Source organism: Pelobates fuscus, chromosome 5 (assembly GCF_036172605.1).
Source record: "Pelobates fuscus isolate aPelFus1 chromosome 5, aPelFus1.pri, whole genome shotgun sequence".
NCBI classification, from domain to species: domain Eukaryota; kingdom Metazoa; phylum Chordata; class Amphibia; order Anura; family Pelobatidae; genus Pelobates; species Pelobates fuscus.
Window position 1 is genome coordinate 117,967,513 of NC_086321.1, and position 19,801 is coordinate 117,987,313.

The following is a 19,801-nucleotide window of genomic DNA, read 5'->3' on the forward strand; positions in this document are numbered from 1 at the left end:
AACCTCAACACACAATCACATTCAGCCAGTCGCCAATCACACTATGACAACCACAGATCAAACTCAACCAAACCCACACACAAGATGAGGGCCCTTCATGGATTCATACAGCAGGGTCCTGCGGTTTCTAGTTACACCTCTGCTCATGACAATTGGGTTCCAACTTTCACACATCTGTTGCTGTTTCTCCAAAAGTAGGAAAAAAAAACTAAACAAAACAAAAAAACACACCATAATTGAAGTAATTTACAACTATGGTAAAAATAAATGAAAATTCTTCTTTTATGGCAAAATCACAATCAGATAAAAAAAATTGCATCAACAAGTTATCATACAAATTAAATATTTTATCACTGAATGTCTTGTTTTTAAAAAAAACATTTTGACATACAGAAGCAGAATAAAAACTATTTATTTTACTGTTATACTGTAAAGTACCTCTAGAGGGCAGCAGTTATGTGTGTGAATAATTTACTAATATGGCACTAGGTTATGAGCTAAAAATTATATCGTGAGTTTAGACAGTCATGTTCTGGTATGGTTACAGATCAATTTGGTGGGGAAAAAACAGAGATGTTGTCTGGGTGAAGGTCACAGCACAGGGTAAATTGTGTGGATATTTTATAATTTTACCCTGTATTCAAATAAAGGTATTTTGGCTACTTTTAATATCCTTTGATTGTGCCATTTTACTTTTTTATTTCACATTTATTATTTTTTACTATTGCGGTTTGGTATCCTGATTTTATTTCTTCCTGCTGAGTATTACTCTAAAGAAATCCTAGGTGGGGATTATACCACTCACACCTGAGTCATTGAGCAGTCTGCATGCTCAATCATATGTGAGTACGCATTTTATTATTTATACTCCTATATATAATTTTATACAGCGAGCACTATCAGTTGTCTCTCTTCTCTCTTATGGTCTACATATTGGTACGATTCTTACCACTCTACACGCATCCTATAAGCGGGGATTATACTGCTGTATGCCATTCATACTAGAGCTGGTTCAAGCTCTACTGCACGTGAGAAGGACTACATTAGATCATGTTGTTTAATTACTTATCCATCTGTACTAGACGTATTGCACCATCTTTTGTCTCAATTTTCCACATACGGATTAAAAGACCAACACCTCTCTACGTATCCTATAAGCGGGGATTGTACTGCTGTATGCCATCCACACTAGAGCTAGTTTAAGCTCTACTGCACATGAGTAGGATTACCATAGACTCTTTTTTTCCTGCTATCCACTTTTTGTACTAAACGTATTGCACTATTATCTTCTCCTCTCTTCACATACGGATCCTAAGAAGCCATTCGGTTAATACAGGGAATATTCCCCTACATCAGGCTTAACTCTCTTTTTTATCAGGTATCTCTCTCTTTTTTTATAAAAATTAAAGGTGTTTTATTGTTTTCAGAAATAAAAAGGAAAATGGGGTACAGAAAGGAAAAAGGGTAAGGGTGACAACAAGAGTGATAGTGATTTAAAAAACCATGGTGGGACCTGCAGAGGTAGCATTCGAAATATATACAAAATTTTTGGTAGCAACACCATTTTAATCGTGTGGAGCCTTCCCAACCGAGATAGTTTAACCTGTTTCCACTTTTGGAAGGTGGAGATGAAAGTGTGTTGGAGAGGACCATAGTTAAGGGACACTATTGTCGGTGTGTGTAGAGCCAGTTTCACTCTCAGGTATGTGATATGTTTCTGTCTCTAATCAAATTGAAATGTGACGCGTAGTTGTTGTATGCGTGCTGTGGGTATATATATTGGTAAAGCCTGTGTTTTAGTGGTGTTCAGTTTATAGTATGAGATGAGTCTGTATTCGTGTAATAGAGTCATAAGTCGTAGTAAAGATGTCTCCGGGTTGCTTAGAGATAGTAGTATGTCATCTGCAAACATAGTCATACGGTAGTCAGTAGTGTTGATTTGGATGTCTGTGATGATTGGGTCTTGTCTAATCTTTTCGGCTAGTGGTGCCATTGGTGAGGGTAAATGGTGTTGAGAGGAAGCCCGATTGGGACACTTGGGCAGACGGATTATTATATAAAGACATGATCCCCTGGATTAGCTCCGGTGGGAAATTGTATTTAGTCAGCACCGAAGACATATATGCCCAGTGGAGCCTATCAAATGCCTTTTTGGCATCTAGGGCCAACAGAAGGCCTTTCTCTTCTATGTGGGAGAGTATGTTCAAAAGTTTCCTGGCATTGTCTGATCCCTGTCTACCTTTTATAAATCCTGATTGATCGTTGTTTATCAGTCTCAGAAGTATCGGTGCTAACCTGTTCAGTTTGGCATAGATTTTTGTATCGCAATTTAGGAGTGAAATGCGTCTAAAGTTTGCACAGTGGATAGGGGGTTTCCCTGGTTTCGGCAACGTTGATATGTGTGCCTTCAGCATATCTGCGGGCATATTGGCTGTTTGAAAGCAGCGGTTAAATAGGTTGGCCATGTGTGGTGCTAAAATGCTTTTAAATGTATGATACTATAGATTAGTGAATCCATCGGGTCCAGGTGATTTTTGTTTTGGCAGTTGACTGATTGTGTCTAGAATTTTTTGGGGATTGAAACGGTTGTGTCAACATGTGGCATTCCGCTGGTGAGAGGGTGGGTAGGCGTATATTGTGGAGGAAAGCATCCATGTCTGTTTGTCTGTGAGGGGGCGAGTCGCTACTGTGGGCTAGATTGTATAATTCACCATAATATCTACCGAATGCCTCCACTACAGCTTGTGGATTAGTGAGTTTTCGACCCTCTTTGTCATGTATAAATGCTATTTTAGACTTCAATGTTCGCGACTTCAATTGGGCCGCCAAAATCTTGCCTGCTCTAGTACCTTCCTTAAAAAATGGATGTTTCATTTTTGTCAATAGATAAATTGTTTTAGCTAGTTCCATGTCTCTGAGGTTTGATTGTAAGTGGAGAATTTGTTTCGTGATAGAGTGTGAAGGTGATAATTTGTTTGTGTGAGTAAGCTCCGCAAGTTCTGTGATCGTGTCTGTATAAGCTTTCATATGTTGCCGTTTGTTGCGACTGGCTTGTTTGATGAGCTGGCCCAGAAGGACCGCTTTATGGGCTTGCCATAGCGTATCTACTCCTATGCCTCCTGTGTCGTTAGTGGAGAAATATGCCTCCAGTTCGCCCTTGATCTGTTCAACAAATGTATGGTCCATGAGAAGTGTGTCATTGAGTCGCCAAGTCCTGTTTCCAGATATTGGATATTGAGTCATGATTGATGCCGTAATTGGGGCATGATCAGACCAAGTAATGACGCCTTTATTTGCCTTAGTGATCTGTGCTGTCCGTGTCGTCGGGATGAGAAAGCGATCAATTCTTGAATATGTATCATGGGCCAGGGAATGGTGTGTGTAATCTCGCTTGAGGGGATGTAGGGTCCTCCATATGTCAGTGTATCCATGGGTGAGAAGGGTCTGTTTTATCAGTGTGGTGGCGCGTAGTCTCCGGTGTGTCGTTGTCTTTGCAACTTGGGAGGATGAGGTAGTGTCTAATATTGGGTCCACAAGGAAGTTAGTGTCTCCTCCAACTATAATTTCACCATATTTGTGAGCATTTGTGAGAGTTAAAACATGGTCCAGAAAGGTATGCTGGTTGTTATGTGGACTGTAGAGGTTGACTAATGTGTATTGAGCATTATTAATCAGAATGAGAATGTATGTAGAATGTAGAATGTAGAATGAGGTATCTCCCTTTTTTGTCGCTCACTTTTTTAACTAGTTGGGAAGCTACTTCACTGCTTATCAGCATTGTGACTCCTCTTTTCTTTTTCTTATATGTGCTATGATATCCTATCGGGAAGTTTTTGGACATGAATTTGGGTTGATGTGCTGTCTGGAAATGGGTCTCTTGGTAGAACGCAATGTGTGCTTTGTGCTGCTTGGCCTCCATGAGAGCTAGTCGTCTTTTGTGAGGAGAGTTAAGGCCTTTGGTATTTATGGAAAAAACATTAAGAGCCATAATGGTGGGTTAGATGAATGTGTGCATGTCTCAAAGGATTGTTGCAACCTCTTAAGTAAGCTGAAAGCTGGCCGTGGTGTCTTAGGTGTTTCGTGGTATGACAGCTGTGGGTACACAGTTAGATTATCGTCTAGAACATGTGAAGTGCGTAGTATCATGTCTTGTTGCCGGTAAGTTGACATGGTTGGGGAAAGAACCAGAAGAGGAGGGGAGTAGGGAACTTGGGTGGAACTATATACATTAGAATGGTCGCCATAGAGGGACCGAAATGTCATAGAAACAATTGAGCATTGAAGCTCGTGTGGTGGGTGGGAGTCCTTCTTTAAACCCCTTAAGAGGTGACTCATGGTTTCTGAGTGTTGGGAAAACTGATTCCTTGATTCATAGCTTCTCTTGTGTTAGAGATTGAAGCTTTGAGTGTAAGCGTGCTGCGTGCTTAGTCGTTTCACCTGTTACATTACATTTCAAAATAACAAAGTATACCATCATAAACATCAATGAGTAGTGTATAATGACTGTTGTGGTTAAGCCAAATATCTTAAATCGCAATCATTAAAATAGAGCACTTCGACATGAGAGTGAGAACGACATATATGATTAAATAGAAAAGAAACAAAAAAACGCATGGGCAAGAGTAGTCAGTTATCTGCGCATAACTTGGCATGATGGCTACATACTTGCCGCCCAATATTATAAAATCCCCACGATGGGGAGACTTGAATCGGGTGTCTCGTCCACGTCTAGGGATAAAGGAAAGCATACAAAGTGTACCTGATAGGGTGTTCCTGCTAGTCTAAGGCCCTCGCACTGGGCTTATGTCTGCGCATAGGACAATGAATTAAGTGGGTTCGGGAATTGACTATCATGCACCCCCTTGCCGAGATCAACAAAACAACATTACTTGGCAAGGATGGGTTATAACACAATTAGGTTAAAGTAACCTCCATGTTTGTCCACTGGGTGAACTGTATGTTAGGTAGCCCCTGCAGGGGCAGTATGGTGGAGTCACTTAGCTGTGTCCACGGGCTGCCAATCATGGATACGTTTCATCGGCGATGTGGTAGTTTGAGTCTTGGCAGTATCTCTGGATATATTGTCTCCCACTTGGATGTGCCATGTAGCCAGGAGTTTCTCCCCGTCTTCTGGAGTAAGCAAATGATGGTCAGCTCCATTGCGTCGGACGATGATTCTCGCCGGAAAACCCCATTTATACGGTACTTCAGCATCTCTCAAGGCTTTGGTGATCCGCTGGAATGACTTTCTCGCTGCCAGCGTAGTGGCCGAGAGGTCAGTGAATAGTTGGATCTTGTTGTAGCCATCCGGGAGTGATGGTTGCCGTCTTGATGTCTGCATTATCCGTTCCTTAGTGGTGCAGTAATGCAATCTGGCGATTGCGTCTCGTGGCATGGAGGCCGGGAGATGTTTGGGCCTCGGCAATCTGTGGATCCTGTCTAGAAGTGTTGCTTCTTCTGTAAGATCTGGTACCAATAAATGGAATAGCTCTTTAGCGTAAGTGCCCAGATCTTTAGGGCTGATGTCATCGGGGATGCCTCGGATTCTGATGTTATTCCGTCTATCTCTATTCTCATGATCAGCCAATTTAGTAATGATTGAAGTTACTTTTGCATCAATGGCTTCATAGGCAGTGGTCACGTTGTTGTGTGTCGAAATAATCTCCTCCGTCTTGTTTTCCAGGTAGTCGGTGCGTTCACTTAGCGCTTGTAAGTCTGCCCGGATTTCTTTTGCTATTTTGGCAAAATCAGCATTTAATGATGCTTGCAATTAATTGAGCATCTTTTGAATAGAGGCATCAGTGGCTGGGATAACTTTGGCTGATATAGAAGTGATATTGCTTCTGTCGGAACTGGAAGCTGGCGATGTAGGCCTCCCGGCGCCATCTTGGATACGGCGTGGCGGCGATTGCATGGCCGCGATTTGCATGGAGGCTGTTTTCAGTTTGGTCTTCTTCGTGGAGCGTTGCGCCATCACCTCGGGCAATACCCCCATTGTGTGTGGATATGGTTGGGTGAGTATCTCTCATCTATTTGCGGTTATTTGCGGACTCCCGCAAGGAGCTGATCTTTCAGACGTCCGTCTCCATTAGCCATCAGGCCACTCCCCTAGGTATCTATCTTTTTTAAAGTTTTTTTCTTAAGATTTACCAGTATATTTTGGACTTTGTTCACAATTAGCTGCACTATAGTCAGCTTTGGCACAACCCTTATTTGTCTTGTCTTTTGTAAAATGTGTGTTAAATTGTTACAGCTCTAGAACTGGCCTAAGAAGATAAGGTGAAATTTATGTCCATCTTTTAGTTTGGAATAGTTTGTCCATAGTGTCTAAGTAATCGTCACAATAAGAGGACATCAAAGACATTATTCGATAAAGCTATCTATCTATATACACCGATTAACCACAAAATTAAAACCAACTACTTAATATCATGTAGGTCTCCCTCATGCTCCCAAATCAGCTCTAATGCATCAAGGCATTGGGCATACTAGATGGTCCAAATGGTTCTTATCTGCTGTCACATTCTATGTTTCTATAAGGCATGGACTCTACCAGTTCTCTGATTGTGTTCTGTGGTATCTGGCACCAAGATATTAGCAACAGATCCTTTAAGTCCTGCAAGTTGTGAGGTGGGGCCTCAATGGATCAGATTTGTTGTTTTAGCAAATCCCACAGATGTTCAATTGGAAAGAGAACTGGGGAATTTGGAGGCCAAGGTAATACTTAGAACTCTTTGTGACGTTCCTCAAACCACTCCTGAAATTTTTTTGGAGTGTGGCAGGGTGCATTATCCTGTTAAAAGATGCCATTGCCATCTGGGAACTCCATTGTCATGAAATGGTGTACGTGTTTTGCAACGATCTCTATGTATGTGGAAAGTGTCAAGATAACATCCATAATTATGCCAGAGCCCAAGGTTTCCCAGCTGAACTTGCCAAGAGCATAACACTGCATCCACCACACGACCTTCTTCCTATAGTACAGCCTGCTGCCATCTCTTTCCAAGATAAACAACATACATGCACCTAGCTATCCACCTGATCTAAAAGAAAACATGATTCATCAGACCAAGCAACCTTCTTCCATTGCTCCAAGAACCCGTTCTGATGCTCATGTCCCCACTGAAGGCACTTTCGCGGGGTAGATATGGGTCACCATGGACACTATGTGGCTATGCAGCCCCATATGCAGCAAACTGCAATGCACAGTGTGTTCTGAAACCTTGCTATGATGTCACGACTAGTAATGTGGTCCAGCACGCAGAAACTATGTAAACATATACATAGGTAAGAAAAGGAAAATAACAGGATAGAGCGTAAACCGGACCTTAGAATGGCCGGACTAATACGCTAGAGACAGAGAATGGTCAAAGGGAAAGCCGAGGTCAAGGAAGCCAGAAAATACTCAATACCGATAAAACAAGCCAAGTCAGGGAAACCAGAGATCAGAATAACCAGGGAAACGCCAAGGATCAGGATACCAGGAAATCAGAATCACAGAAATAGCACTCTCAGGAAATCAGGAAACTGAAACCACGACATGGCAAAGAAATGGGAAAAGCTAGGGGTTTAAATACCCCTCTCCAGGCTATGATTGGTCAGAGGGCGACCTCTGACCCCAAAACGTGCGTGTGCGTTGACGTCGTGACGTCACGCACACGTTGGTATAATTTTCGGGGGCGGAGCTACTCTTAGGCGCGACCACGTGGTCGGCGCCATGTTTGATTCGGGCGTGATGCCCGGAAGAACGGAAGGAGCGGTTCCCGGCTCGCCGACGAGCAGGTAAGCTCGTGTTGTCGGCGTGGCCGTGCCGGTCGGGCACGGCCGTGAGGCTCGGCGGGCCGGTGACCGCAACATATGATGGCCACCATTAGGATTTTAAGCAATTCGAGCTACAGTAGCTCTTCTGTGTGATCGAACTAGATTGGCTAGCCTTCGTTTCCCACGTGCATCAATTAGCCTTGGCGCACATGACCTTGACTCCGGTTCACTGGTTGCTTTTCATTGCATGCCTTTTAGTAGGTACTAACCACGACAAACCGGTATCACCCCACAAGACTTGACATATTGGAGATGATCTGACCCAGTCATCAAGCCACCACTATTTGTCCCGTGTCAAAGTCACTAAGATTTCTTTTGCATGCCCATTTTTCCTGCTTCACATGAAATTTAAGAACTGTTCACTTGCTGCCTAATATATCCCACCCTTTGACAGGTGCAATTGTTTTGATATAATCAATGTTATTCCCTTCACCTGTCAGTGGTTTTAATGCTATGACTGATAAGTAAAAATGTAGAAGAAATAGGTTTCTAGCTTCTACAGTTGAGAGAAGTAGGCAGCTCAAACAACCAAACCAGAGTCTCTCTGTTCCAGTCTGATAAAAAAATATGTGTGATGGAAAGAGGGAGTAGCACCTTTGATGCATTCTCAGATGTAAGTTTATTCTCAGATGTAGGTGGATATGTAAAAAAAAAAAAAAAAAGAGTACAACAAAATATAGTGCAGGGGATTAAAAACAAAAGAAGGGGGGGCGGGGCCTGACCGCAGAACTGAGCGGACGCGGGTTAGTTCTGCTCCTGCTCTTTGCAGCAAACTTGAATGCTTAATAGCCTCAAACTGACTACAAAACGAACCAAATGAGCCACCAACAAGGAGCTGACGACAGGGGCTACGAGTTGATACCAAACATATGGCCACCGCTGAAAAACCTGGCAACGCAGACCGAGGCCTACCAGCAGGGCTGGCGCGGGGAGGCGGCCGCTCCCCCGTCGCCCTCGATGGCATACAGAGTAAAATTGGGCCCACGTTCCCCCCCCTATAGACCGGTGGGGGTTATCCCGGTCTCAGATACTCACTGCTCTCTACCAAACGATGGAGGAGTAACCTTCGAACGGACGGCATACGGTGCGGCCGCAGACAAGATGGCGGACACCATGCGGGCTTCTACCGCACGAGGCCTACTGGAGCCACTCGAGGTCCGAATCGACAGACTATTCACAGACTTCTTTAGGAGGCTTGAGAGTAGACCGAGCCCACCTGCAGAAAAACCTCGAGTGGCGAATCTGCCACCTCACTCACCTCGCCCACCCCGATGCTCACCAAGCTTGAACAGCCGGAAGGCCTATAAAATACCCCATAAGCAGCAGAAGAGACGGGTAATATCCAAGGCGCACCGGCCACACAAGCGGAGGAGAGAGGTCTGCCAACACAGACAAAAGCCTAATGGAATTACCTGCCGTCCCCCAAAAGGAAGCCACCGGGGCACGGTGGGACCACAGGACTGCGGCAAAGTGGAGCAGGAACTGGACCAGGCCGCCGACAGGAGGAGCATCTCACCGCCGCCAACCATGCGGATCCCTGCCACCAGGCTACGGGCCTTGAAAGCTGGAATTGGCTGAGTACCCGTATAATCAGGAAACCTGCGTCTGACGACTGCTCAGCGTTTTACTGGGACACCTGTTCTCTATTGTCAGATGTCATGTATAATCCCTGTCTGCCGAGGACTCTTTACTGCAGCTATGCAAAGTTTTCATGAAGTCCTTTCCTTTTCTTTTTTTTTTTATTCATCTTTCCTACCACTGCCTCAGCTTTGCGGCTTAGCATTATGTGCATTGCCAATTAGTATTCAATATACTGATCCCAAAGCTCAGCAACCTGTTAACCATGTTTCTGTAGTGCCAGCACTAAACGACACCATCACCAAACCCTATTTTGCTAATCACACACTCACTTGCACAAACATCCATGGGCTGTCGCCTTCCTGTGGCCCATCCTGGCACCTAAGCTTGAATGTCAACCAGACATGTTACCACACGACCACCTAAGCAGTCACTAAGAGCTAACCTGAGACCCACACATACGGTATCACACTCTATGTTACAAGTCCACGAGCCCAACGTGCTCAATATGCTCCCTCCAGACGCTGTGACATATAAGCCTGGCAGGCTCACAAGAGTATAAACCCCGACTTTCTCCTATAGACCACTAGAAACGTACATATGACCTGGCCCATCACTATGTCTCTTACAATGCAATATGTACGCCATAACGCTAGTCTCCTTAACCCATTTTTTTATAATGGTGCAGTTTCATCTTAATGGAAGGGCCTGCCAACAGGTTAGCCTGCTCATACGCTGCAGTTGCAAATTTTGATTGTCTGGAATGCGCTATAGGCGTGGGGCTCTCTAAACCTGTTCATTTATAATCGTTAAGACAACGCATGCTTTTCATAATATGTTATTTTTTCTCCATCGTCTAATCCTCGTTCAATTATAACTACTATTGTTATCGTTTGTTCTCATACAAAAAAAAATGTGCAATTCCAACTAATGCCATGTTACTGATATTCTATGTTTATCACACTATGCTTGATAATGCTGTTGTGGCATATGAAGCTTGCTTGTACACACTTGCACGATAAAAATAAAGAATTAAAAAAAAAAAATATAGTGCAGTATCTCTGATACAGGTGAGTAGAAGAAAAGAAGGAAATGCACTTACAGAGTGTAGAGCTTAAGGTAGCTCTACTTAAGTGCACCTGGGTGGTATATCTGGTATCTTCTTTTACTATTTACTGCTGGGGAGCAAAATAGGGGATTGAGCTCAGTCCACAGGGCTAGGTATCCAAGCTCCAAAACAAGGGTCAGGGTAAGTCCAAGATTTAATATAAAAAAGCTACTTTAACAAAACATTATGTTAATAAAAATAAATTAATTGATTGTAAATCAAGTAATTTTAAAGGTTCATGTCATTTTGCACATTAATTTATCAGTCATTATGCAGGGTATTTGGGTTCATGAGTAAATACAAAAGTAAAGATTTGTGTTTTAGGCTTCAGTTTCCTCCTTCCACAGTACTTTTTGTACACTTAATGTGCACTTAAAATGTTTTTCTTCCTTTGCATGCATGATTTGATCTCTTGTAACTTGTCTTTATTCTCCATGCATTTCAGAGGGTACTTTACTTGGCATCAATGTTATTTCCTTTAGACGTCCAAGAAAAGAATGAAGGTAATTGCCTTCCAGAAGCCAGTGTTTTTGTTGTGCATTTTACAATTTCGGTGAATATTCTCTGTTGACTACAGTCCACTCCCCAGGTCTGAGTTGCCACTAGTAGTTGTGGCAGGGTCCTGGGAATCTTACACAGGCTGGTTTAAAGCCAATGTTACTGCTACACTCAGCCTGGACATTTATTTTAAATTTCCAATGTAATTCCTGAATACTCTCTCTTTGACTGTAAGTGGGACCATCTGGAAATGGGTATAAAATACATCTCCAAACATGTCAGGTATGGGGGTCAATCCACTGAACCCACTATTAACCCTTGCCACATCTGCCTGTGTGGGGAAATAGATAAATGTGGATATCCTCTGCAGTATGACAGAGTATGACAAAATTAATAAAAGGAATGGAACATATCAGCTATGAAGAAAGGTTAACAAATTTAAACCTATTTAGTGTAGAAAAACGTCGCCTGAGAGGGGATATGATAACATTATACAAATATATTCGGGGCCAATACAAACCATTGTGTGGAAATCTATTCACAAACCGGACTTTACATAGGACACGAGGCCATGCGTTTAGACTGGAAGAAAGAAGATTTCGTCTAAGGCAAAGGAAAGGTTTTTTTACTGTAAGAACAATCAGGATGTGGAATTCTCTGCCTGAAGAAGTGGTTTTATCAGAGTTCATACAGATGTTCAAACAGCTACTAGCTGCATACTTGCAAAGACAGAATATTCAAGGATATAATCTTTCAATGTAGGGTAATAACTGCTTGATTCAAGGATAAATCTGACTGCCATTCTGGGGTCAAGAAGGAATTTTTTGTCCTAGCTTGTTGCAAAATTGTGCTTCAAACTGCTTTTTTTTTTTTTTTTCAGCTATGTAACTATATATGACTTGCATCATTTGGTCCACGATGTGAGAGAAGGAAAGCTGGGATAGTCCCCTGGAAAGAGCCAGAGCCACAGAAAGGCCAATGTTACTGTGGGTGGAATGGCTGTGTCTTGCTGTTCATAACTCTGATGCCCTGCTCAATGTAGTCCATTATGATCCTGATAGCCTCTCAATCCAGCCTGTAGAGGTGCAGTAGATGAAGAGGGAAAATATCCAGAAACAGCACCCTGATGGCTGTTCACATCTTCCTGCCCATAAGACTGTCAGAATCTAGAATTCATCCCTTGGAGCCTGGCCGTGTGCCCCGGTTGTCAGCTGGAAGCTGTCATTTTTATTTAACAGGATTGCAATGGGTTTGATCCAGTTTCCCACATATATTTTACACTAAAAAAGTACATAGATGATTATCTGTGTTTCCTGCAGAGGTTGCCATGCTATCAGAAGAATTGTATGGCAAGCTACTCAAAAAATATATACGGTGTGGTTTTCTGGGGGAAAATAGTTGATTACAACTAAACCTACATTGAGTAGTTCATGCGAACAAAGACATTATGTATAGAGATTGCAGTTGTGTTTGAGGATGTGAGTTTTTTTATTTAATTAACACAAGGTGCTTCAGGCCCTTAGTAGATGATAATCAAAAATTCTGAAGATGTGAATATTAAGGTAGTGTGTGCATAGCACTGTAAAGACTGCAAGTGATAAAAAAAATATTAAATACATTTTTTATGTTTTCTTCACAATCAGAATTATCAGCATTTTGCTGTTAGCTATAGCAAAATGATAGTTTCTTGAGCATATATAGACATCATGTGCAAATTTGTTTGCATACTTCTATCTCTAAATTAACTTTGCTTTCCATTACTGCACTCTAGTGAAAAATCTTTAAATTGCAGGTAATTAAAACTTATTTAGTATGGCAAGAAACATAGAACCATAGAATGTGACGGCAGATAAGAACCATTCAAAGCCAATTTACCCAAACCAATTTCTTTATATCTCCTTTTGTAATGCTTGTGAAAAAAGGAGAGAAGGATGAACAGATATTCATTATCAAGCTTTGGTCATTTACAAAGTGCACTAAACCCTGATACACCTAGCCACTCTTCTGCTACACCTTACATGCAAAACCCTGTATCGGAACATGTGGACCAAAAGTAACAGCTTTCAGAAAAATCCAAAAAGTGCAAGAGACTTGATTCCACAAAGTCAAAGAAAAAACTTTGGCAAAAACGTCAGAGTTTTAGAGATTTGCACAAGAAGTACTAACATGCTTGGGGTAGACACTGTGATGTCCTGGAAGGAAATACCAATTAAGAAGACTGTCTGTCTGTCCTTGTCAGATAAAGAATGGTCAGAATTTATAGTTTGTAAATGATCTGAAAATCTATTCTTTAGTTGCAAAAAAAAGTTCCAAATGCATCTACCAAAAGACTTTTGCGTAGCCGCCAGTGTCCCTAAAGCAAGATAGATTGCCATCATAACTTATCCAGGGAGAAACAAGGAGTCCACTGAATGCCAGGCTACTTGGAAGTAGAACACAGAATCACCCATGAACCAGAGGACTTGTTCCTGTTCTACATCTGATAAAGCGTCTGTCTTCTTCACTCGTTGATTGACCAGTCAATTTTGGGAGTGAGCAATGGAATGCTCACTAATGGAGCAGTAACCTGCTCTAAGTCATGCAAGTCTGCACTTTTGGTATGCAAAATGATACATGGATATTATCGCACATACAATATTATTGTAACATGTCTTTCCTTACAGAACAAGTATTTTCTATAAATCTGCCACATAAGATAATCATTTGTGAGGTTTTCATCCTATAATTTGTGAGCGTTTGATTCAGGTGTAATATTTCTTTGCTACATATTTTAGTGTATTCAAAGTTAAACTGTGGTGATTTAGCTGCATAAACTAAGATGCGCAATAACTCATTTCACAATATTCTATTCTATTTTTGCCAGTAATAAATCAGACATTTAGATCCCCTAATGTTAAACCTGTTCCAAAACATGTTTATACTGAATTATCTCCATTTCTCCATTTTCCTATGCAGACTCTAAGAAGCTGACAATTTGTTGACATTAATGGATCTTCAAAATTAGCATAGGTAACATTATAAATATGTGATCCAAAGGGATTCTTACCCAAACCCTGCAATCATCTGGGGTATGAGGTTTTGTACATTGAATAATATTTTTAACACTTTGCCAAAATGAAAACCAATTGAAGCAGCCTAAGGCTTTACAGGATTCTTGCAGACATAATATATTGCAGCTATTAATGATGTCCACACTCCCGATATATTAGGATACTAAAATAAAATTAACTAGCTTGGATATTTAGCACTCCATTTTGAAGACATCAAATTTATTTGCACCTGTAAACCACAGCAAAATATTTCTGGCAGTCGTACAAAAAAAATCATTTACCTTCCCTGGCATGATAAACTGCTCCCATTTCATTTCTATTTCCTTCTCTCGATTGATTCTTTTTAATGAAGTTTTACAGCCACCAGGATCTCTGGATTTAAAATAATAAAAAAGAACAATAATGGTATTGAGTGTTTAAAGAGTGTTCCGAATACTGCTAAATGTTCCCTGTTTAGAATTTAATTCCATTGCAGTTAATTCTTTTTAATGTAAATGGATTTGGGGATATTTCAGTAATTGAAGTAAAAATCTACCAATTTCAGACACTGCAGGTTATTGCAACTTTTCTATTGGCTAAAAGGACACTCCAGATGCATCTGACCTGACTGTGAATTTGTAGGATATGTATTAAAACATGTCAATAAATAAAAAGAATATACATTATATAAATGTACATTTCAAGTTTATATGTTTGCTACAATTATTGCTTTCTGTTTAAATTTCCAATGTAATTCCTGAATACTCTCTCTTTGACTGATGAGGAAGTCTCTGAAACCAACCAATCTGGAGCTCCCACTAATTTAAATGGAACTGCTTGGCATATTCCATAAAAATCTGGACACCAGTAGTTTGGGGAGATGTTTTCTATTTCAGGACTTCGAAAAACTTTCACTTTTTACGAAGAAACATGAATATAATAGAAGCTGTAATGTCTTCTACCTTTACAGCTTCTTCTACCTTACTGAATATTTTTTCATGAATGGAACATTTGAGTCATCAAATAGCCCAACCACAGTATGGAATATATAATAGAAACCTAGGAAAGACTCTATCAAAGCTAGTGGGAGCTTGTATGTTGTAACAGATTGAAGCACAGTTTCTTCCTACAATGCAATCAGGTAGAGGACTCATCGACACACAGGGGACTCATATCTTTAAAGAACACTAGAGGCTTGGGAATACAAAACTGTATTCCTAAGACTATATTGTCCCTCCATCCCTTGTGCATCCCTCTTCAGTCCATCTTTCCCAATCCATGGCCATTTAAAGGATTAAAAAAACAAAACATTTTTATGTACCTGATTTCAGTGCCAATAACCCTCTGCCCTATGTCAGACTCCTCCTCCTCTGACATCAGCGAACGAGGGTAACCTAATGTGCATGATGGGCAAACGTGGCAAGCGCAGCGTGCACGTTAGGCCTTCCCCACAGATAAGCATTGACTCACTGCTTTCCTATGGGGTGTTTCAACATGCTGGATATCCTCATGCAAAGCATTAAGAAGTCCACTGTAATTTCCCAGAGTTAAACTCCGTGAAACAGCAGGAAGTGCCTCTAGTGGTTGTTTGGTAGACAGCTGCTAGAGGCAGTCTTAACACTGCAATGTCAACATGTAAAATATTCATGTCCAATGATGGATGGAATATTATCACCAAAAGAAAACATATCTAGTGGAAGTATGATCATTGTGTCTGGCTCAAAGACACAAAATTTATTGTTTGATTTAAACTGCTATTATGGGAAATTAACTCTTTGATTTCATAGACCGGCAGGAATATTGAATAGTACCTTTAAATCCATACAGTAATTAAACAGCAACAACATCTTGTAAAAAAGTATTATTATATTTCCCTTTAACCTCTAACAAATGCTCTCTGTTTGAATAAATTTCTAGTAAATATATTTCAGAAACTCTCCTGGCCTCATCTCTATAGTCATTTAATTTTAATTTGCATGTAGAGATGGGTGCATAGAAGTATAAAAAAAAAGTGGTAGACATTCTAGGGGCGATTATTTTATTTGTACCTTATATTCCAACAGGTTGACACAGGCCTCATGTTACTAGAAGGTTCCAAGATAAGCGATTCTAAAAGCCAATGAAGTACACACAGCTGCCGAAAAAGGGATTCACTATTGGACAAAAGAATTCACAGGATTAGCCTTTACAGAGCAATTCCATTTCACAGGTAATTTTTACACAATAGCTAAATAGACGTAGATATTTTGGAGTAAATCTGTTTTTCCCCTTGTGCATGTCCTCCCTAAGTAGAAGTATAAAGGGAGATTACTAAAATATATTTTTATTTAAATCTTTTTTTTGTGGTTTAAATCCTAGCGGTGTGGAATGTACTGCCTTTTTTCAAATAATAATAATTATTATTATAATTAGCATTTATATAGCGTCAACATATTCCACAGCACTTTACAATTATACAATGGGGATATTTAAAAACAAGGGACTGATAGACAAGAAGCAAAGAATGTTTCAGAAATGTTTGTCATTTTAACTATTGTGGTTATTAAGTAAATGCCAGCATATTTATTAATGCTGTAGAACACAAATTATCGTACAGTATGTAATTGTTTTTACTTGCCTATTGGCTTTTAATTTACTTGTATTACAATAAAACAATGTTCTGATTGGTATAATGTGAATAATTAGAGATGCAGCAAGGGTTATGGTTAGAAATATAGAAACATAGAATGTGAGGTCAGATAAGAACCTTTCGGCCCACCGAGTCTGCCCAATTTTCTAAATACTTTCATAAGTCCCTGGCCTTATCTTATCACTAGGATAGCCTTATGCCTATCCCACGCATGCTTAAACTCCTTTACTGTGTTAACCTCTACCACTTCAGCTGGAAAGCTTTTCCATGCATCCACTACCCTCTCAGTAAAGTAATACTTCCTGATATTATTTTTAAACCTTTGCCCCTCTAATTTAAGACTATGTCCTCTTGTTGTATAAAACATAAGAGTTTAGAGAACAATAGGCTAAAGATTGTGTTGTAACTGGATAATATTAATAACATTTGTGTTGAGATTGGGATGTTAACAAGTCTTGGGTAGGGAGAGAACTAAAGTTGCCAAGGTTAGATATAGATTATATGGCTGTATTACATCACCATTTGACTTCTAGAATAAGAAGACCACATATTTAAAGGGGGAAGGCAAGCATAAAGCAAAACAACATGACATGGTCTATCGTAAAGAGCTCATCCATCTGGATCTGGAGTGCACGATCCCATGACTGAAAGCAAGTGGTCAGTATTTATCCTGAAAAGCATAACATTTTCAATGAGCAGGTATTACGCCAACATTCACTCGTGTGGTCAGGCTCCGCACCCCCTTTGCCTCATTTTGATCTATTTAACATCCAAACAATTTAAATAACTTAACCAAAAGGATATATTTTTAAAAACGAGACTACAGAGGTTGTCAATACATTTATTTTGAACAAGGTGAGCACTGCAACGTTGCGAAGCTCAGATGTGTCTTTGTCAAGAAGCTTGACAAATACCCATCTGAGGGTCGAAACATTTCTGTGGTCACCTTTGTCCAAATAAATGTGCCTATAGAGCATTGGAGTGCCTGGACCTTCTTTTTACAACTGGTATGTACTTGTAGTGTGGCATTTGTCAGTTATATTTCTACATGATTTGGCATTGTCAGATTGTTTTTCTGCACTCCATTTATTCTGAAAATTAAGGTTTATATTATGAGTGTGTGCAGCATATGCATGGCAGAAATGAAAAAGAAGATATAAATTAGAAATAAAAATCTCGAGGACTAGAACAAAATCAACTATTCCGGATAAGAATAAATCTAGGTGATATGGTATATGGACTAAGTTCTTGCAGTGTTACAATAGTTCCCAAGATTAATGTGTTCAGAGGAATTACATCTTTACTTTGAGGGCAGACTTCAGATGAAATCATGCTGTAAACAATGCAGCAAAGAAAAACTATAGCTAAAATACAATTTCCACCTATCGTAAGCAATAAAATTCACAGATACAGGGAGCGATTGTATTGTAAGTAAGAGGGGGTTCTCAAGAAGTATTAGATTACATAGTTTGTAACTCAGTCATCTTACCAAACTTATTTTATTACTTCTGAAAACAAAATAAAATGAGAAGGAAGAAGAAAACCATTCAAACCAAATACTGTTTTCTTTTCCAGACCAAACAACTTAATATAATTCCTATTCTGCATGCAAAGAAACTTATAGCGCAGGTAATTCTGCAATCCTTTAGGGTTGTCATATATTTTACACCTATAAAAGTGTCAGATTGTAATATGGATTCTAATTATAGTAGATAAGGATTAAACAAGTTACACACAAATATGCTGTTTTCTCAACATGGATATATCTACAGTTGATCCAGCACTAAATATACAAAAATCACAAAAAATTCAATAAAGATTCATTATGTGATTATGCTCCTGCATACAAACTATGATCTTAAGTAAGCATCTCCTGTTTCTGCTGGTCAGTCACACACAGCTTTTGATGATTTCTGGCTTATTGTGTTCATTATAGAGGTCTATCACTCAAGGTTTTTGTGACGGAACGCCGTCACGGAGTGCCATGCCCACATGTGCCCACTTGCTTGACTGCATTGTTTTCAGGTCCCCATGCTGGGGATCACCCTTTTTACTCCTAAAGGAGCCTAATCACTGTCCCGGGGAGATCCGGGAGCCTCATGAATGCAGCCGGACTGTCAGCGAGGCAGACAGCTACTGCAGGGGCCCCTTACCTGGGAGCTATGAGTCCGGGCTAGTGGCTGCCCAAAGAGTGCTACCTACGTGGAGATATCCACAAGAGAGACGCGAGCCCCAGCAGAATCCCTGGAACTGTGAGTCGGCTTCACAGCCGCAGAGTCCCGCTGGCCGCCAGGAAGTCCGTGCCGGCCAATAGGAGAAGGTCTACCAGTATAAATCTTCTCTAACAATACATTAAGCATGGTTGATGTGGGACACATGGAGATCGGGTAAAGACATATGTACCACTATAGGATGACAAATTTTAGAAATAAATTATTCATCTGTACCTAGCTGTATTTTTGAACGTTTATTCTGTCATTTTTATGCTTACATTCCAACAGATATCCATATATCTGTAAATGTATACACTGTCATTTTTGGTGTGCAAAATGTTCTGTACTTAATCTCATTTGCACTTGCTTATCCCTTCCCCTTTTACCCTTCTGTATCCCTTCCTATAATACCAGAATACACTTCAATTTAAATAAAACAAATCTAACTTTTCTCTAATCCTGCTAGAAGTGCCTACATTCAGAAAAAAAAATACTAAACAAAAAAGTTCTGTTCTAACAATAAAAATTGGATAAAAATATAACCAGCTATAACAATGCTTCACACAATGATTGGGAACTGGCAAGATAGAGGTATGATGAATCACTGTTCGTTAGGTACTGAAATCTAATTTAAAATCTCATCACAGCCAGAATACCATTGCATGAAACTTACACCACTGAATATGACAGATCCATTTCTAATTATGGGAATATGTGCAAGTCTCCTGGATATACCTGATACCATAGTTAACACTGCAGAAGAGTCTGCTGTTGAAGACGTTCATGACCCTATAATGGGAATAATAATTTAGAAAAGCAGCTATAGACTAGTCTGATGCTAATCTTCTGTAATGAAAATGTGCAGGTGATTTCAGTCCTTCTAAACTCTATATGTTGTTAGCAAGCACTTGCGTTAGATATATAC

General features: G+C 40.3%; 1 protein-coding gene across 1 annotated transcript in view; it reads right to left on the reverse strand.

Annotated features, from left to right (window-relative positions):
- Positions 1-19,801, reverse strand: part of CCDC60 (coiled-coil domain containing 60) — a 177,196-nt gene that overhangs the window by 56,803 nt on the left and 100,592 nt on the right. The window contains exons 6-7 of the mRNA XM_063454176.1: positions 16,083-16,187; positions 14,337-14,427 (exon numbers count right to left, since the gene is read on the reverse strand). Coding sequence (XP_063310246.1) covers positions 14,337-14,427; positions 16,083-16,187 — 196 coding nt within the window. The remainder of the gene's footprint in view (positions 1-14,336; positions 14,428-16,082; positions 16,188-19,801) is intronic.